General features: G+C 35.0%; 3 protein-coding genes across 5 annotated transcripts; all 3 read left to right on the forward strand.

Annotated features, from left to right (window-relative positions):
• The first annotated feature begins 234 nt into the window (after positions 1-234).
• Positions 235-6,001, forward strand: LOC108224756 (bifunctional dethiobiotin synthetase/7,8-diamino-pelargonic acid aminotransferase, mitochondrial-like). Of its 3 annotated transcripts, XM_017399478.2 has the most exons (9): positions 235-929; positions 1,316-1,485; positions 2,613-2,908; positions 3,072-3,152; positions 4,078-4,197; positions 4,900-4,972; positions 5,063-5,085; positions 5,575-5,658; positions 5,747-6,001. In XM_017399478.2, exons 2-8 carry the CDS (start codon positions 1,452-1,454, stop codon positions 5,599-5,601), a joined length of 654 nt encoding a protein of 217 aa, XP_017254967.1. In that variant the 5' UTR covers positions 235-929; positions 1,316-1,451; the 3' UTR covers positions 5,602-5,658; positions 5,747-6,001. The 3 variants fall into 3 exon arrangements, with proteins under 3 accessions (XP_017254967.1, XP_017254968.1, XP_017254966.1); XM_017399479.2 differs by having other exon boundaries at positions 240-929; positions 2,647-2,908; positions 4,900-5,085; XM_017399477.2 differs by having other exon boundaries at positions 242-929; positions 4,900-5,085.
• A 1,345-nt stretch (positions 6,002-7,346) lies between these two features.
• On the forward strand, positions 7,347-11,639 carry LOC108224534 (uncharacterized). The gene is made up of 6 exons (XM_017399183.2): positions 7,347-7,770; positions 8,499-8,575; positions 9,267-9,332; positions 10,116-10,190; positions 10,345-10,419; positions 10,949-11,639. The coding sequence occupies exons 1-6, from the start codon at positions 7,449-7,451 to the stop codon at positions 11,342-11,344; spliced, it is 1,011 nt and encodes a 336-aa protein (XP_017254672.1). The 5' UTR covers positions 7,347-7,448; the 3' UTR covers positions 11,345-11,639.
• A 985-nt stretch (positions 11,640-12,624) lies between these two features.
• Positions 12,625-19,947, forward strand: LOC108227893 (uncharacterized). Its single transcript, XM_017403276.2, has 12 exons — positions 12,625-12,963; positions 13,182-13,397; positions 13,497-14,609; positions 15,160-15,282; positions 16,269-16,450; positions 16,539-16,770; positions 16,871-17,080; positions 18,107-18,235; positions 18,354-18,422; positions 18,501-18,623; positions 19,194-19,244; positions 19,328-19,947. The coding sequence occupies exons 1-12, from the start codon at positions 12,727-12,729 to the stop codon at positions 19,490-19,492; spliced, it is 2,850 nt and encodes a 949-aa protein (XP_017258765.1). The 5' UTR covers positions 12,625-12,726; the 3' UTR covers positions 19,493-19,947.
• The last annotated feature ends 116 nt before the right edge of the window (positions 19,948-20,063 follow it).

The following is a 20,063-nucleotide window of genomic DNA, read 5'->3' on the forward strand; positions in this document are numbered from 1 at the left end:
TGGCTGTGGTGAGCAGTCGATATCCCGGTGGGCAAGCATTTACCTGAAGAAAACGAATTCTTTTCATAATAGGGCTGTTTGGGTGAGCTTAAAATAAGTGTTTTTTATTTAAAATAAAAAAAATGAGGTAGAAGTTAGAAGCAAGTTAAGACTTATAAGTGATTAAACTGTTTGGCAAATAAGCAAAAGTCCTGAAACAAAAGCTAGTAATCCTAATTTCTTTTAAGTGCTTCTTGACTTTTTATATAAACGATACAAAATAAGTGCTTATAACTTATAAACTCATAAGTTGGCTTATAATGATTAGCCAAACATTACCTGAGCAAATTAATTCTTTGGTTCGGTTGTTCCAAGCCTATTTACCAAACCTGCACAGCTATATTACCCATATACAACCCACAGACATCTCCTGCATCTTCACTCTCATCCTATATCCGTTCAGTACCACGGAAACCCTTCACCTTTAGTGATCTCTGAGCAAATTAGTGATTTCCGTCGCCGTCTCATCCTCTCCTCCATCACTATCCTTCAATCAACCCCACCAAACACTTACCAAGCCATGCAATTCCCGCACTCTTTCCTCATTTTCTTCATCTAGGACTTCTGTCGAACACATTGACTGCAATGCTCAAGTGGATGAAATATGGGATTTTCCCAACTCTGGTGACAAGGATATGCTCAATTTTGATTCGGGAATCGGTTTGGCTTAGATGAACAAGCGGGGTTCGAGTTCGGGGTCTTTGTTGGTTGAAGTTATGGAATTGGAGGAACTTCCTGAACAGTGGAGGAGATCGAAGCTGGCTTGGTTGTGTAAAAAGCTTCCCACGCATAAGCAAGGTGTGCTAATTCGGGAGTAGGCTAGGGAACAAGATGCTACTTATCTTGCTGTTCATTGTTTGCGGATACGGGAGAATGAGACTGCCTTTAGGGTAATCTTTGTGTCTCGTCAATTTAGTATCGGCTGTTATGCTTTTCATGTTTATATACTGAAATGAATTAATTTTTTAAAACCCTAAAAGCAGTGATATTATATTAGACTTGTAGGTATCCCATAATCCTGTTACATGTTTACATGAAAGAAATTTGGTTGTTTAATTTACATGGCATGATTATAAAATTGGATTGAGTTGTAACATGCAATAGAGTAATTCTGGGAAATATTTGCGAGGTGTGCTCGCCTCGTGAAATAATTGATTTGTTTGATGATTTTAATTATATACTAATCACACTCCTACAACTAAGTGCATATCGAATTACTCTAGTAGAAGATGAATTTTTTTCATTTTAATATTAATAAAATGACATGTTTATACAGGCCATTATGGTTACCTACACTCCTTGTCGGGGATGGCTGTTTAGGTGGCATTCCATCAACCATTTCAGCTTATGAGAGTTTAAAGCTTCGAGGTTACGATGATGTTGTGTAGTTCTTGAAGATCAAGGTCTTGTAAATGACGTGCCACTGTTATCTTATCTGCGAAACAGGTAATCTTTGTCGATTTCATATAATATGGTTGAAAGTCTTAGTATTCATTTCTGATTAATTAGATATAAAATATTAGATTTGCTATGTTCTTTTTCTGCATATACATATTTACTTAGGCCTCGTTTGGTTGACTGTAACCCAGCTATGTAACCGTGAGTTCCTTGGAAGATGGATTAGTTACATCGTTTGGTTTTACGATTTTCAAAGAGTACCCGGGAACTTATACTTCCTGTGTGTTTAAGGTTACCGCAAAACACCGTAACTTAGTTACATAGGTTGTTCGTGGTTTTTTGGAGTTACATAGTGCTAAACACTTTCAATTTATTTTATTATATATTTTAGGATTAGTCGATGTGGTTTTAAGTTATCTTTAATTCTTTTTAATGATTAATTTTATAAATTTTATTCTGTTAAATATAATTCTGGAAATTGTTTTGCTTGTTTTGTTATTACTAATTCGTTAAAGTAAATTTTTATATATTTAAAAAAATATAGTTTATATGAAATTTTATTATTTTTATACTGGTTTATGTTTAAATTTTATATATCTTTAAAATATTTTTACGCTAGCAATATAGTTTCGAATAATTGTTATAGATATTTATATTTCTAATTTTTATATATGATATTTTAATATAATAATATCTTTAATTTTACACTATTTTATAATAAATATTAAATGTTATAAATAGAAATTTTAAATTTATTTGTTTTTAATTTTTTTATTTAACATATTATAATAGGTTGTAACTGCTTTCTTATATATATTTGTCTTAATAAAAATATTATTATCCTTAAGAAAATGATTTTCTTAAATATTTGGTTAGATATTTTGAAAAAAGAATAACAATATAATTTATAACCACCCATGATAAACCAAACGCGTGTTTTTAATAATCCTGGGAACCTGGTCCCTGTAACCTACTTACCAGGAACTTTGAGTTACTGTGTAACTCTAAATACTGATAAACAAACGAGGCCTTAGTAAAGATTGTATAAAAGATCTGCTCTATGCCTCCATACATTTTTATTTGTAATTCTCTGCCTTGATTTGTGCTTTTTTATTATATTAATTGGACATTGCCAAATTAATTTATATTCTTCCTTCTTGTATACAAAATTTCAGGATCTGATGATAGTCATTTTTTGTCACTTTCAAGGGTCCCTGTTCTTGTCCTTTCATCAATTCCAGCAGATATGTCAGACAACCTAATGGCATGGTATGACGAATCCTACAGCGTTTTTGGTTCCCTAAAGGAAGTAATGCTGTCGTCGTATTCTGAAAGAATGCAGAGATTACATGATATGCCAAAGAAAGCAGTTGAATTTTTTTGGTGGCTATTCACTCCGCACAAACTTGTACCTGAAGAGATTGTAATAATAACAGATTGTCGTTGTGATGAGAACTTTTCAGTTCACAAGGTATGCATGTTGTACAGGTTGAATAGCCGTGCTTTTTGTCCCTCCTCGGGAACAAATTATTTTTTGGTTCAAATACTATGCCTGTTCTTTATTTCTTCCTTTTGGGGTTTCCAATTAGTTTCTATAACATCTCATAGCAACCGTAATATTGATATGAGTATAGGGTAAATATCAAGATGTTATGATACAACAATTTGATGCTTGTGCAAGTTGGTGGACGCAAGGACCCGATGCTGCCTTACAGGTCATTCGTAGACGCCAATTCATATATTGTCGCTCCTTGTGTTTTCTATGATTCTTGCTGTCTTATTGCGTTCCTTTGTATTTGTTCTGCAATATATGTGTAAATATGCAAAAGCATATATGCATAGTTCTCTGCGATTATATCTCTTGTGATTGTGTCCATTTCTGTTCTAAATACTGCATCTGTCTTGTCTCAAGAGCAATTATCTTATGTTTTATAAAATTAGAAAAAAGAAACATGACTATACTATTACACAGAGGACCTTGATTAACATATAGTGGTTGATTATCAGTGCCCTGATAAAATAAAAAAATTAGGTATAGTCAAGTATGTTCTAGTAAGCTTTGGGCAAGACAAATTTTTCTTACAGGGCAACAATGTCAATTATCCATTACACTAGAGCTTCCTCTTTATTTTAGATATCTCTTTGGCCATGTTTGTTCGAAAGGATTATGATCCTGGGATAACTACGATATTTTTAAAAGATAATTTAAGGGATTATAATCCCATGGGATTGCATTGTAATTACTTTTTTTGATATGTTTCCACGGATTTATAATACCTTCTCTCAAAAGGATTATAATCCCATAAAAGTGGGCTGAAACAATGATTGGGATAAGAATTCATGGGATTATAATCATATACGATTGATATAAATAGAGTAACAATGCGGGAATTATAATTTCTCCAAACAAACATGCCCTTTATTTATTACACTGAATCCAAATTACTGTGGTACTGCCTAAAATGTGTATCTGTGAGCCAATGAAGATATTTCATCCTGCCGATTTTATAGTCATCATCTTATGTGATATTTCAGTTAATTCTTTCTGTTGTCAGTTTCAAGGATAAATACCCTATGATTATGTATTCGACGGATATTTATGTATGTTCTGATTTACTGTTGATGTCTAGGTTGTTCCAGATTGAGATGGCAAGAGATATGGCTTATACCGCTGCAAGATTTGGGCATTTAATGTTTCCTACGAATGTATGCGAGCCTATTCTGAAATGTGCAAGCTCTTTCTTGAAGGTGTCGGAGAAGGTTAGATACGTCTTTCGTTTTATACTTTAATTATGAGAAAAGATGCTGAACCATTATGCCATCAAGTATCAACCCCTCTTAAAATTCTACGTCAGATGACTAACCTCCTGATTAGTATTTTCTTTTTTTTCATGATAGCCATCCTCAAAGTAGCAATATGACACATGTCCAATTATATCTATCAGATCCTCTTATATTTAAATATATTATTTGGTACCTTGTAAACTTTGTCCACTGGTTGGATCACAAGTTGGATATAGAAGTATTTATATATGTATTTAGTTCTATAACATTTCCAGGTATAAATTTAGTCGTGGCCGAAAGTTCAGCATGATATATTTTCTGATTGTAAACAGACCAGAGACTCGGTCATTGACTTATGGAAACTAGACCTCACTTGATTAATTAGTTAGTTCATGACTGACTGAATTAGATTATTTAAAAGAAGTGATCAAGTTGTCCCAATTTTGACTCAAGTTATGTCGAGCTTTTTGGAGTTAGGCTCAAAAGGGAGTTATCATCCAACTAATATATTTAACTCGGAGCGCAGGTACTCGACCGAGTTACGGGTCAAGTCAGTCCAGATCATTAGTGCTTGTCAAAATATAGTCTTTGATTATTGTGTTCAGTCTTACTTCTATAGCTGGGACTTCCCCTTATCTTCTGAAGTGGAATGAATGTTTTATTTTGCTTGGTACTCAGTTTGCAGGAGTGATCCTGGGCATTGCTTTTCTGCAGTTTCTTCGTGGTCGAATGAGTTTTTTGACAAGTCGAGGTCAGATGATTACCCTTTTGTGTTCATGCTGGCTGTTTCTGGGTATTTGTTGGCAATGTTGGCGGATTGAGTGTGTGTTTATGTGTACAGGCAGCGAAAATGTAGAGAGACTGGTAATGCATCGACGCTCTTCTTTGTGATTTAGGTTTGCTAAATATATGTGTGCAGTTGTTTTATGTGCTCGTGTGGTGTTCTGAAATGCATTGTGTTTGCTCAATTAGGTCATACGGTTTGAAATTGGAGTAGCTTCATTGAAAGTTTTTCGAGTTAGTACCTTTATTGCAATGCTGGCAAAATCCTTGTGTCCTTAGTGCTCTTAGTCCAATCTCATGCTTGTTTTGCTCAGGGGTTGGACTTTTTAATCTCTAATAAAATGTGGTCGGAATGGGTATAATTTAGTCTTCTTTTACGTGTAAGATTATTAATCTTACGCGCTGATTATCATAAAAAAGAATGCTCTGTAATATATTTATGAACACATAGTAATGTCTGATATAGCAGTTGTTAGGGGCTAACAGTGGGTTTGCCAGTCCTAAGGTTATGTACATTAGGACCTGATGCTTACCAGGTAATCGATGTCTTGTATTGTTCCTTGTTTGTAGTTGCACAGGAAAGAAAATCTAGCATAAACATAGCCAGCAGTAGGACTGGGACCTCACGATCACGCATTCATTATGTAAACTAAAGTGAGTTTTCTTTCTCGGATTATTCTTTTTGTTTTTTAAATGTAGTGTCACCATTATACTAACATGATTTCCTGCACATACATGACAGGTATATATATAGAAAGTGCAGTTCAGTCACTCCCAAGCTTCAGCTTCCAAGGCATTAGATTTATTAGAAAATGAGAAGTGAGATCAGGAGCTTGACATTGCGCTGCCCACTGATCGATCCTCGTAGTAAAGAAAATGCTATTTTAGAGTTTTAGGAAAGTTTATAAAAAAGTGCATGCATGAAGTCCCAGAGTATCTCCAAGAGAATAACTATATATAATTTTCTAAATTAGTAATATTTTTTTGTTGCATTGTATATATTATCTTCCTCTTCGTATAACACTTCTAACGAGCATGTTTCTATCGATCATATTTGTGTACGACGAAAATAATATGAGCTTCATGTCAGGCACGTGCACTAATGCTAGTTTCAATATATCAATCGACAAACTATTTAAGTGGAAGAGTGTCGCCCGCGTGTTTAGATTTTCGACATAAATAACGTTATTATAATTTATAAACAATCAAATTATTCTTACTGCACTTCTGTCCAAAAAAATAATAATAATAAATTCTTACTGCACTCGTGTAAGATATAAGATATATAATTAACTTGTATAGAAATTATATTTTAAATGGTAAGTAATATTGTTCTTGTTTGCACTCGTACGAAATATATAATTAACTCGCATTAAAATTATTATATTTAAAAACTGTAAGTGATACAAAGTAAATTCTATGCTTGTTTGGTCACGGTTTATTTAGAAAATCTCTTTTTTAAAAATATATAATTGTTAGATATAAAATATTAAAAAATATTTTATATTCGTTATTTAGTAAAAAATAAATTTTTATTCAGGAAAATTATATAAATTATCTCTAAAAATAAGTGTTTCTCTCAAAATCAACACTTTAAATTCACACATAATTACTCACTCTGGCCATTTTCATCACGGAAACTATAAATGTGTCTGACTTTTAAGAAAAAAAATTGTTTCAAATTAATTTTTCACTTCAATTTTCAATACAAAATCATCTTTTCAAAATCAAGTATACTTCGCATATCTCTTATTTACATTTTCTATATCAATCTCATTTTACATATTATGATCATAATGAGTCAGGAAATCAAAGTCATAAAATATTTATAAATGATTAAATATGTCGATGCACTAATATCAGAGAGCTTGATGTTCACAAAAAATTACTTTAATAGCTCAATGTTATCAACACTACTATAACATAGCTAACATGTACACAAAAAAAGCTAGCATGATTTAGACAAACATTACTTAACAAAACTAATTAAAATACTGAAATACAATCAAATAAGACTGCACAGAGGAATTTGCATGCACCATACTGTAACATCACTAGATTCAAATACAAAGATGATGTGATAGAAATTAATTTATTTGTTTTTGTATATAAACTAGTTTGGTTGGGTTGGTTAATGATTATAATATGTTAAATCTTGACCCAACCTAATCTATGCCGGTTTTTTGAAAATAAATTTAACTATCGGTTTTAATTTTGTCAAAAAGAACAAAAAACCTATCGGCTTTAATCGGTCCAAAAGAAGGTTGGTTCGGGTCGATTTCGGATTTCACAATTTGGGTCGGTTATATTAGACCGGCGGTTCGAAGTCCAACAAATAGAGCAAGCAGGCCCAGCCCACCAGTCTCAGCATAATCTAAATTCACTCTGCCGCTTCTCCACCCTCTCGTAAAAACCTAGCCTGTTTCTCCGAACAATCATCAGCAATGGATAGAGAATGGGGTTCGAAGCCAGGGAGCGGAGGCGCAGCCTCGGCCCAGAACGAAGCCATCGACCGGCGCGAGCGGCTCCGACGGCTGGCTCTGGAGACCATAGATCTGGCCAAAGATCCCTATTTTATGCGCAATCATCTGGGTAGCTATGAGTGCAAGCTTTGTTTAACGCTGCATAATAATGAGGGTAATTATCTGGCCCATACCCAAGGCAAGCGTCACCAGACCAATTTGGCTAAACGAGCTGCTCGTGAAGCTAAGGATGCTCCGGCCCAACCTCAGCCTCATAAGCGCAAAGTCAATCTCAAAAAATCTGGTAATATTTATTTCTGATTATATTTATTTTTTTATGTTTTGTTTTTTGTCAGAGAATTAATAATTAGGCTGTATGTTTTTGGTAATTAGATGCTAATAGCTTGATTACTCGGTATTTTATGTGTCTTGAGAAGATTTAGGGATAATTGTTTTATTGCGATATCGGGGTTTAGAAGATGTGCGATTTGTTTTGTTATCTGTGAGTTGTGGTCGATATGGTAGGGTAAATTTTGTGTCTATTTAATTAAATGAAGACAACCGGCCACACTTTGTCGTAACTTAACACATAGCCTACACTAAAATTTAGACATGTAAATAAGTGTGCCTTGCGTGGTGGTTCTGAATTATTAAAGCTTTTGCAGATTACTGGTAAGTTGAGAATTTCACTGATAGTTGCAAAGGAGGAACATCTGTCTCGTAGTATGACTCCGCCTATCTAGAGGTAAAGTATTTTATATCGGGGTTTGTTATGACAAGAATATAACTGCGGGACTATGCTGAGTTGCTGACCTGACAAAATTAGGCCATGTGTATTTTCTTGGGATAGGCGGGTTTTTAGCTGCAGTGCGCTATGCATAATTTTTAACATTAGGCTTCTAGAGACCTGAACATCCTTTTTTTTTGTTCAATATTTTTTATTGATTTTGTTGGATCATGTAAGGTTACTATACTGTGTGTGTTACTCCTAAGATTTTAGGTCACATAATGTTTATTTTCTTGTGTTTGCAGTCAAAATTGGGAGGCCTGGATATCGTGTGACAAAGCAGTTTGATCCAGAGACAAAGCAGCGGTCTCTTCTCTTTCAGGTATGGTCCTTTTCACTTGCATTCTGTCATACAGCATTCATATACTTTTAACCAAGTGCCATTCTGCCTTAAGACATTAATTTAAAGCTAAGCATTGTGATTTAAATCTAAATACGCAAGACCTACTTTTGTTCTTTGTGTGGATTCTGGAGTATGAACCAAGGTGTTTTAACCGTAGAAGAGTCCTTTTGTAAAAAACAAAATTATGAAGCATTATTAGAAGAGGTTGATTGCTGGAACATTCTATTCTTATTTAACTTAGTTGTTGTCATGGCACTTCACTGGTCGCTACTAGTTAACGACTTGTCGATCAGTCGAGGAATGAAGTTCGACTTGCTGATTGTCGACGTCGACTTGTCCGGTTGACTTATCGGATTGCTAGTGCAAATCTAGTCAATGAAATATAGATGCTTGCAAATTGTATTTAATACATCTGTTTTGTAAATAATATATAAACCAATGTGGGACTTCTGTTGTGAGAAATCAAACATATGATACACACCCACCTGTATCAGTAATTTGTCGACTAGTCGACTTGTTGCCCAGCTGGCATTCGACGATCGACTTGCTGCTGTGACAACAATGGTCAATAAATGAGCTGTTGAACTTATTTTTGGTGTGAATTTATTATTGGTGGTGGATTATGTGTTCCGAAAATTAAATTATTTTATGAGTATAATCTCTATTGCAGATTGAATATCCTGAGATCGAAGATAATGTGAAGCCAAGGCATCGTTTTATGTCATCCTATGAGCAGGTATATTTAACCACTTCATCTCAGTTTTGTTTTTGGATTTCTTTCAAGTGACAGTTTGGTTTTACTTTTTGCTACAATGTTGTATGTTTCTTGTGCGTCCTATATATTGAATATAACACTTTTCAGGAATCAGTACTTAATGAATTATGCTAATAAAGACACAACAGCTAATGTTTTTTTTTTTTTTCTTTTGTTTTTTTGGGTAGTGATTTTTAGGAATTCAAAGTGAGTTTGTTAGAATGTCTTTTGATTGTTTTCCTATTAAGCATGTACTTGCATTCTAGTAAATCTAGGTCTACTTTGCTGTTTGAAACTCATTGGATTCCCGTATATTCTGTAGCGTATAGAGTTGGATTCAAAAGTTAAGTCCTGCTCTTTGAACTGGAAGTGAACGATATATCTTCAACTCAGTGGCAGTGTTTGTCAGCGGTCAAATACCTTTAGTTTATCTTCTCCTTTTTTATTTAAATTACTTAATTCAACTTTTCAGCCATACTTTGTTCAATTTTGTCCTACATCAACAATATAAGCTGCATGTGCAGTTTGATTCTTCCTTTTTCTTACATGTTACTTTATTCAATTTTGGGATTGGATTGATAATGAAATTAGTTAATGTTTAGTTTATCTGAGTAGTTGTTGGTGAAATATCGTACATGTATTACTAATTCTCTTCTGTTGTCTCTTTGTACTTCTTATTGTGTAGATTCATTACAAATTTATTTGGTGAACGTTTGAAAATGTGCCTGTTACAATAGACTAACTTTGGATTATTTAACTGTGCAGAGGGTCCAACCTTTCGATAAGAAATATCAGTTTCTTCTGTTTGCAGCTGATCCATATGATATCATCGCTTTTAAGGTAATAAGTGATTTCAAACCATTTACCTATGTATACTTATTCAGTCAGAGTTGCCAAACTTTATTGTAATAAGTGATTTCGAACCATTTACCTATCTATACTTATTCAGTCGGAGTCGCTTAACCTTTATTTCAACCCTCACATTGCATTTTAGGTTCCTAGCACTGAGATTGACAAATCGACTCCAAAGTTCTTCTCACATTGGGATCCAGACTCAAAAATGTTCACGGTATGTTTCTACTATTTCTTTCTCATACTCTTTTCCATGTTCACAATTTTGTACAGTGATAAATGCAAATGCTCGAACCTATGTCTTAATATAGCCATTGAGCCCAGATCTTATACATGAGATTGCCCTTGTCTAGCTGATGCGACTCTCCTCTGTTCCACTTTCTGACCTTTGAAAATGTAACTAGTACATGAACTAAAAAAAGGTTATAATATGAAATTATCACTACTTTTGAGGATCAGTATAGCTTTCAACTTCCCGCTAACTGCTTTAATTATAATATTACTCTGTGCCAGTTTATGAAATTCACATAAAATTTCAAGTTTTAGTTGCCTTTTGACTTTAAAATATGGAACTTCTTGAGGAAAAAGAAAGAGTAGAAAACATATCTGATTTTACCCTGTAAAGCTACTACGTGGAAGTACAGCTCAAGTGCGACCTTGAGCTTATATTTATTCATTAAGATAGGATGATAATATGCCTGTATACACTATACTAATTCAGTTCTATGTGATGAACCAAATTCCAGCTTCAGTTATACTTTAAAATAAAGCCACCAGAGGCAAACAAGCCACCACCTCCTCCAGCCAATGGAACATCAGCTCCTGGTGTCCCACCAAGGCCCTTGCCTCCTCCACCCCAAGCTCCACCACCGCCGCCGCCAATGGGAAATGCTCCTGGGGGTCCACCACCTGGTTCTATGCCGCCTCCACCACCACCTCTGGCCGTAAATGGACCAAGGCCTATGCCACCAGGTGGAAATCTACCTGCTCCACCGCCTCCCCCAGTTGGTAGTGGTTCAATGTCAAATTTTACCCCTGGTACTCAGATGGGAAGACCTCCTGTGCCACCACCACCACAAGGTTTTCCAGGGCAGATGCAGGGTCTGGGTGTTCGTCCACCCCCTCCCCCTCCGCATATGTGATTATTGGTATCTTTGTACTCGTCTTGGATCTCTTTCGGTTGCCAGTAAATGTTTTGGGTTATCTCTAAAATTGTAGCCTTTCATGAATTGTTAGATTAGTGATGCTATGAAAAATATCTTTGGCCATTTACTTGTTTTCAGGCAGCCTATTATTTTTCACCAAGTACCCCTGAAGTTTGTACTTTGTACTATGTAAAACATACAAATGGTTAAATCCTAGTAGTAAGATCTGATTAAGTGACAAGATGTTGACGTGAAAAGTATGTGGCAATAATCAGAAACGTTTTCGTCGTTTCGTGTGATTGTATTGCATAGTTTTTGTTAAAGCCTTTATGATCTGACCTGTTAAACTATCTGAGGTGCATGCAAGCCTTGCAAAGAATCGTGTGCTAGGTTGAAAAATATTATGTCTGAGCTACATAAACAGGTAAGAAGTAAGATGCATGGGAGAGAAATTTATACTTTTTCGGGTGTTGATTTGGTAATATTATATGAGAAATTGTCAAGAAATAGCAAATTAGAAGTGGCAAGTAAAAACTACTGATGCAGCGGCACTGTCAACTGTGGTTCAATGAATACTAGTTTTGGTTCTAAAGCTTTTAGAATTGGTATAGTCGGTGTCTGTAGAGAAGTCTCCACTCTTCAGTCCTATATAGTCTCTTTATACTATTCTAAAAAGAGCCACTTTGAGTTGGAGTTCAAAAAATCTCCATATGTTTTTATCTTTATCTGAGCTTGATATTAGATTTCGAAAGATATCCATATATCTTTATCAGAGATTGTATGCAACAAATATTAATAAAAAATATTTTTTTTTAATTCCATAAAAAGAGTTGCTCTTACATTTTGTTGATACGATTGACTTTTCTATGTTATGTTTTCACCGTGAAAGTCTTTGAAATGTATAATTACTTTCTTATCTTTTTACAGAAATAATCTACCTTTTTGTAACGCAGGAAAAATCCTTCAAATAAAACTATGAACAAAAATCTAAAAGTACGACGAGTATATACTGTAATGAATAAATTAACAATTCACAAACATTTTATATCGCATTTGTCGCCCATTATTATCATACATTTACAAACTATATTAATGATGATAAAAAATAAATAAATAAAGATAAAAATAAAAATAAAATTCGAACAATGCTGTTAAAAAAAATATATATAAAAAATAAAATTTAGCTAAAAAACAAATTACATTAGCAATACTGTAGAAGTGTGGGCTGAGCGCCCACATAGATATAATGGGCCGGATCGCATGTGTGTATCAATCCAAAACATAAATTCGCAAACTTCATGATAAACCCTGATTGACCAACGGAAGGGCTTCTGTTTTGCCTAAAACCCTAAAAACACAAACGGAAATAACAGCAAAAGATGGTGAAGTCTTATCTCCGGTACGAGCCGGCGACGTCGTTTGGAGTAATCGCTTCACTGGATTCAAACATATGTTATGACAGGTCCGGCAAACATTTGCTTGCTCCGGCGTTAGAGAAGATAGGCGTGTGGCACGTCCGTCAAGGCGTCTGTACTAAAACCCTAACGCCGTCAGCTTCTTCTCGTGGGCCCTCAGTCGCCGTTACTTCCATCGCCGCTTCCCCTGCTTCTTCTCTGGTATATATTTTTCGCACATTCTTAATTGAATTTCATTTTCAGTGTTTTGTTATGCCAAGTGTCTGGAAAATTATTAGAGATTTTAGTTTATATGAGTTTTAGTAAGCGGACTCGATAATTGGGGTTTCTGTTAGTTTTGTTGTTGTGATTGGACAGTTGCTTATGTGGCGTAATGTGTTTGTTTTTGAAAGTGGATTGATAGAGGTTGTGTTGTGCAGGTAGCAAGTGGTTATGCTGATGGTAGTATAAGAATTTGGGATTCCGAGAAAGGAACTTGTGAGACGACGTTGAACGGACATAAAGGAGCTGTGACTGCGCTTCGGTTTAACAAACTTGGATCTTCGCTTGCTTCTGGAAGCAAAGATAATGATATTATATTGTGGGATGTGGTTGGGGAGGCGGGACTTTTTCGTCTTCGTGGGCACCGTGATCAGGTTTTGCTATTAGAACTAACTTTCAGGATGTGATGTTTTGTGTGTTGTCATATGCTTTTTTTTGTGTATTGTTTAATATTTAGGGATTTTGTATTGTAGGTTACGGATCTTGTATTCTTGAATTCAGGCAAAAAACTTGTTAGCTCCTCTAAAGACAAATTTCTGAGAGTATGGGACCTTGAAACGCAGCATTGTATGCAAATTATTAGTGGACATCATAGCGAAATATGGTCCCTGGATGTCGACCCAGAGGAGAGATATCTGGTCACTGGATCATCTGACTCTGAACTCAGATTTTATAATATTAAGCAAAATTTAGTGGATGACAAGTCTGATGTTGATGTTACAACACTTGTGAGTAGTGAGGATTCACTGGCCACTAGCAAGTGGGAAGTCTTAAATTTTTTTGGAGAAATTCCACGCCAGACCAAGGATAGAGTTGCAACTGTAAGATTTAATAAGGTTGGGAATCTGCTGGCCTGTCAAGCTGCAGGGAAGACGGTGGAGATTTTCAAGGTGCTGGATGAATCTGAATCCAAACGGAAGGCAAAGAGAAGAATTAATCGTAAGAAAGAGAAAAAATCTTCAAAAGGGGGAGCTGATGTAACTGAAGCTGAAGTTGCAAATCAGGGAGGTAAGGAAGGGAGTACTATAGTTGTCACAGTGGCTGATGTTTTTAAGCTCACTCAGACAGTAAGAGCTGGCAAGAAAATATGTTCTATTTCATTCTGTCCGATCACTCCTAAGAGTTCCCTAGCCACTTTGGCATTGTCATTGAACAATAATTTGTTGGAAATTTATTCAATAGAAAGTGATTCAACCACAAAAACTGTTGCTATTGAGCTCCAGGGACACCGATCTGATGTGAGAAGTGTTACTCTTAGCTCAGATAACACTCTTTTATTGTCAACTAGCCATAGTACAGTAAAGCTATGGAACCCAAGTACTGGTTCTTGCCTTCGTACTATTGACTCAGGATATGGATTGTGCAGTATATTTGTTCCCGGTGACAAGTTTGCGGTTATTGGTACAAAAGGTGGGACTCTAGAAGTCATTGATATTAGGAGTGGCACATGTGTTGAAGTAGTAGAAGCGCATGGTGGCTCTATTCAATCTATTGTTTCGACTCCTGATGGGCATGGGTTTATAACTGGGAGTACAGATCACGATGTGAAATTCTGGGAGTATCAAACTATACCGAAAGCTGAGCAGGTAAATTCTTTATAGGTTCTCTAATAAGCCAATTACAATCTGCATTAGCTTTTGCTGGGTTAGGCATTTAATGTTTTGTAAGTGTATTGATGAATGTTTTCACTTGTGGGGTTGGGAAATATCTGTTTTAGAGGCATCCATATTATAACAGTACTCCTAAGTATGTAGCCATACATTAGCCAGTGAGTTGATTCTGTGGATACCGTCTTAGCTCAAATTACATTTGTAGTTGCCCAGAAGTGTAATTTTTCTAATCTTTATGCATATGAATCTATCTTATATTTCTGTACTTACGTGACACTACATGAAAGTGCAAAAATTTGTTCTATATTTCATAATCTCATTTTTCAGATATTTCCAGCATTTAATGAGATCATTGTGAGGGAATGAGAATCCTGTGTGAGAGTAGTTTACTTGTAAAATTAGACCAAAGAACTAGAAAGGTTTGATTTCTTATAAAAAATACTTACCCTGAAATATTGTATTAGTCCTTCCACTTTGTTTTTTTCGTTCTTTCAGGATTTGGGTTAAGTTCACTTTTTTTTAGCAGGGTACGAAGCAGCTGACAGTTTCCAATGTGAAAAACTTGAAAATGAACGATGATGTTCTCGTAGTTGTTGTTAGTCCGGATGGTAAACATATTGCTGTTGCTCTTCTGGATTGCACTGTGAAGGTTAGATTTTATTTTTTTTTGGTTAGAATGTTCTTTGCTTCTTTTCCTTCACCACTTTAATCTGTTTATGCCATCTTCTCGTGTCTCTCATTTACAAAAACAAACAATGTTAGCTTGTGATGTATGTCTGCAGTATTGTATCTATTTCACTTTCACTCATGCATCTTATAGTTGCTAGTAAAGCATTTAAGCTACACAACTTAGTTAATTCTCAGGAAAAGTTTTTTCATTCTCTTCTCCTGTGTCATGGTATTGATATCAGAATTCAAGTGGAAAATGTTGTGGTGGTTCAGAACTGGGACTCATTGCATCTTTAATTTTCTTTGGTGCCACTTCATAATAAGGCTTTTTATATATATATATTCGGATCACACCAGCTTTTACTCTAATTATATAATAATCTAAAGGGCACATAGCTTGAGAGTTGTGATTTCCCTGGCGGTGAACATGACAGAGCTTAATACTTTTATGCGCTACTCTTATTTCTGTTTATTTAAGCTATATTTGATAATATTTACGTTAGGGAGAAGAGAAAGAGGCGTGTTAAATTACTGAATGTGCTGTTAAATATCTGTTTTTTTTTTTGGGAGGGGGGGGGGATAGGTCATATTCGGGAGAGATGATATTTGTTGTGTCATCATAATATTATGGAGCATACCATTAAGAGTAGAGGAACCTAAATATACAGGGAGTGAGTCATTAAATAAAGGGGAGAAGACTGGATATATGGACTATGGAGATGAGTAATAGGGTACCAGTGGCACATTATGTATAAGCACTAAGCAGGGGGTTATAAAGATTTTTTCTTTTGTAGTTACTGTTATTGTCTAATAGAACTCTTTTATCTTTGATTATTTTATTCTGCATATTATCGCACAGCACTGAGCTTGGAAGTCCTCCATTATCTTTCTTTTTAATATCTAGAATTGTATATCAAGTTACATTGTAGTTCTTAATGCTATTTCCATTGTTATACTAAAATACAGGTATACTATATGGATTCTCTCAAATTCTTCCTCACGTTATACGGTCACAAGCTTCCTGTGTTATGTATGGATATATCATCTGACGGGGACCTAATAGTTACTGGCTCAGCAGACAAAAATTTTAAGATTTGGGGTTTGGATTTTGGTGACTGCCATAGATCTATATTTGCCCATGCTGATAGGTGCTTCGTTATATCTTATATTGATGTCTAAAGTGTTTATGTGTGTGTTGAAGTTGTATTGACAACCTGTAAACATTGGTCATGGCAGTGTTATGGCGGTGAAGTTTGTCCAAAATACTCACTACCTGTTTAGTGTTGGAAAAGATCGTGTTGTTAAGTACTGGGATGCTGATAAGTTTGAATTACTTTTAACTTTAGAAGGACACCATGCTGAGGTGTGGTGTCTCTCAATCAGCAATCGTGGTGATTTTATTGTCACTGGATCTCATGATCGTTCTATACGACGTTGGGATCGTACGGAAGAACCATTTTTCATTGAGGTATCTCACCTTTGTGAATTATTATGATTTCCTTTTCCCAAATTATGAGCCAACATTCTCTTTTACTTTTTATGTGTAAATACGTTCCTTACATTCACAGGAAGAGAAAGAGAAAAGGCTGGAAGATATGTTTGACGCAGATCTTGATAACACTTTGGATAGTAGGTATGCCCCCAAAGAAGAAGTTCCTGAAGAGGGAGCAGTTGCATTGGCAGGAAAGAGAACACAAGAAACCCTCACTGGCACCGACTCCATTATTGAAGCACTAGACATAGCAGAAGCAGAACTGAAGCGCATTTCTGAGCATGAGGTAATGTCTCATTCTATATGTCTGAATTGTCTATTTATATCCATATCTATACACTCTAGGCTTATTCTGTGTATTTCAGTTTTTTCTGTACTTTGAGGTCTACTGGTGTGTACTCACTCTAAAATTCTTGTCTCACAATTTAAATATTTAGGAATTTATGCCCAAGATTATATGATAACATGATTTATATGAATATGGTTCTACAACTTCACATGCATCTCCTATCAATTTCTCATGTAGTCTAGTGGACATGTTAGATCATGTCGAACTCATTGTTATAAGTTCAGTGATGGTGGCTAGTGGTAAAATACCTATTGCTATATTACAAAATGAAAAGGTATTTTTAGTGCTAACATAGAATTTGTAGTCCATTGACTCCAATGTATGGTTTCAAAATGGCATCAAATAGCTCTAAATATAACCAAATGTACCTATCTAATGTTTTAAAATTTATGCGAGTTTTTAATTATCCATTTCAATCATTTTCCACTCACATGCCTACGTGTCCATTATAGCAACATGTATACGCAATTCTATATTTTGCACCAAGTATAGTATAATTCTTTTTAAACCCGTTTTTAGCATTGCATTGGAGTGGTGTGTTTTATTTTTGATGTCAAGTTTTAGATATAGACATTAGTTATAGGCTTTATAGCATTGCATCGGACATGCTAGAAGTGATGCTATATCTATAATCTAATAAAAAATAGAACATCTTCAATGCGCTGCTTAAACATGGATGTAAAATAGCACTATGTTGTACTTGGTTCAAAAATAGAAGCAAGTATGGATGTTTGTATCATTGCCACATAAGTAGGCAAGTGGGAAAAGGGACGGATATGGATTATCAATAGCCATCATGCATTTTCTCAAACATGATAGATGCAATTTGGATATCTTTTTTTTTTTTTTTCATTTTAAATTTTTTGGTGTTTTAGTATTGGACATGCTCTTGCCTCTTAGTTGTGATATCTTTATAAATATTTATTTAGTTATTCGTTCCATATTTTATATTATCAATTTCAGGAAGAGACGAAACAGGGAAAGGCTGCTGAATTCCGACCAAATATTCTTATGCTCGGTCACTCTCCATCTAATTTTATACTCCGTTCTCTTTCAAATGTTCATACTAATGATTTGGAGCAAACATTACTGGTGAGGGAGCTCCTTTATGTTTTTATATATATAAATATAAGTAATACCATACTCTGGTGTTGATGTGTATTAAGTTCATAATTTTGTTTCATAAATTGTAAATGACTGTACATTGCAGGCTTTGCCGTTCTCGGATGCTTTAAAGCTCTTATCCTTCTTGAAGGATTGGTCCTTGAATCCCGATAAGGTTAGAGACTACATGGTGATCACTTTAATGCATCAATGTCGTTGACTTTCTAAGTGATTGTTTACAATATATTTGCAGATTGAGCTTGTCTGCAGGGTAGCTACGGTGCTTTTGCAGTTACACCACAATCAGTTGGTTGCCACTGCTTCTGCCAGACCGGTCTTGACCGTTCTTAAAGATATTCTTCATTCAAGAGTTAAGGTAATTTTGTAATGTTTTGTTTTCGTACCAGAATTCCACAAAAGAATTTCAGCATCAACATAATTGTGAATGTATCAGTAAACTTCATCTTGTGTAGTTTTTGGTGCAGTATTTAATACCCACTGTCCAATGTGCCCATAAATTTGACAAGTAGATGAACCACTTCTTTCATTAGTATGTTTGTATGGGTGCATCACAAAAACATTATCTTGTCACTGGTAGAGTAGGATGAACTTGATAAAATATCACATGACTTGTGGTCATTAAGTAATAATATCATGCTTACCATAGACATTACGTGCAACACTTACAATTATAATGTTCGAATATTTAATTTTCCTTATTTTTCACATGGTAAAATTATGTTTACTTTTATAGTTTTTTGCCTGTAAATGGTGTTTTATACCTTTCATTTTCTTCCCTGTGAAGTTAGTAATATATTTTTGAGTAGAACCCCATGGAATATGTATTATACTGTCTCAGTTGCCTATGGCATATGTATTATACCATACACTGACATGAAAACTTGGAACTTTGAGGTGCTTTGCTTACAATATGTTTCTGTTTCAGGAATGTAAAGATACTCTTGGTTTTAATTTGGCAGCTATGGATCACCTCAAGGTTTGCACCCGTCTAAATAATTGTAGCTGACATTATATCTTAGTTTTGCTGAACTGAAAACATATGTTTATATTGTGTTCTAGCAATTGATGATTCTGAAGTCAGATGCACTCTTCCGGGATGCAAAAATGAAATTACTAGAAATAAGATCACAACAATCAAAACGTGCTGAGGGAAGGCAAGATACAAAAGAAAGAAGGAAAAAGAAGAAACAGAAAAAATCAAATGATATTCATGTATGGTCCTAAGTTTGCAATCATGGCCCACCATTGTAGTTTCCTAGTGTCTGGAAAGGCGATAGACAGTGATACCTGCTAAAGCCGCACAATTTTGATACATTACAAGATAAATTCTTGGAGCCTGGATGCAAGTCAGCAGAACAAACGTGGCAAACTCTGTTAGTCAGTCAATTGGCCATTAAATTATTGCCCAGCTTTTCCGAGGTGCATCTGGGAATGTTGATTTTTTGCTTATCACTTGATTGACAATTTTGTTCGTTGTTGTAAAGTATAGGTTCAATTTGGTGAACTGCTAGCTATACATATTGAAAGTTCTCTAGAATCCTGAGTTATGTTGAAAGGAATCAGAACTCACATGTGATTCATTGAATTACTTTTGGAGGTAGAAGAGAAGTATGACAATCCTAACTTATGATCAGAAACATGCCTATTCCTATTCATATTCAGTTATTTTGTGGCTCGCTCATTTTTTTGTTGAGATTGACAGTTTTGTTTGCATCTGCAAGGCTGCAACAGTGTTTTGTCCATATCTTCTCCCTTCTTAGAACATTGAACAATTGAACATGGACTACTCATTTGT

This window comes from Daucus carota, chromosome 6 (assembly GCF_001625215.2).
Source record: "Daucus carota subsp. sativus chromosome 6, DH1 v3.0, whole genome shotgun sequence".
NCBI classification, from domain to species: domain Eukaryota; kingdom Viridiplantae; phylum Streptophyta; class Magnoliopsida; order Apiales; family Apiaceae; genus Daucus; species Daucus carota.

Bases quoted from the DNA above. Each gene is read 5' to 3' on its own strand.
- LOC108224756 (XM_017399477.2), top strand. From the start codon at position 1,452: ATGACGTGCCACTGTTATCTTATCTGCGAAACAG. The intron at 1,486-2,612 runs GTAATCTTTGTC...ACAAAATTTCAG, and splicing joins TTATCTTATCTGCGAAACAG to GATCTGATGATAGTCATTTT. The intron at 3,153-4,077 runs GTCATTCGTAGA...AGGTTGTTCCAG, and splicing joins GACCCGATGCTGCCTTACAG to ATTGAGATGGCAAGAGATAT.
- LOC108224534 (XM_017399183.2), top strand. From the start codon at position 7,449: ATGGATAGAGAATGGGGTTCGAAGCCAGGGAGCGGAGGCGCAGCCTCG. The intron at 7,771-8,498 runs GTAATATTTATT...TTGTGTTTGCAG, and splicing joins AGTCAATCTCAAAAAATCTG to TCAAAATTGGGAGGCCTGGA. The intron at 10,191-10,344 runs GTAATAAGTGAT...ATTGCATTTTAG, and splicing joins ATGATATCATCGCTTTTAAG to GTTCCTAGCACTGAGATTGA.
- LOC108227893 (XM_017403276.2), top strand. From the start codon at position 12,727: ATGGTGAAGTCTTATCTCCGGTACGAGCCGGCGACGTCGTTTGGAGTA. The intron at 14,610-15,159 runs GTAAATTCTTTA...TTTTTTTAGCAG, and splicing joins CTATACCGAAAGCTGAGCAG to GGTACGAAGCAGCTGACAGT. The intron at 16,771-16,870 runs GTATCTCACCTT...TTACATTCACAG, and splicing joins AAGAACCATTTTTCATTGAG to GAAGAGAAAGAGAAAAGGCT.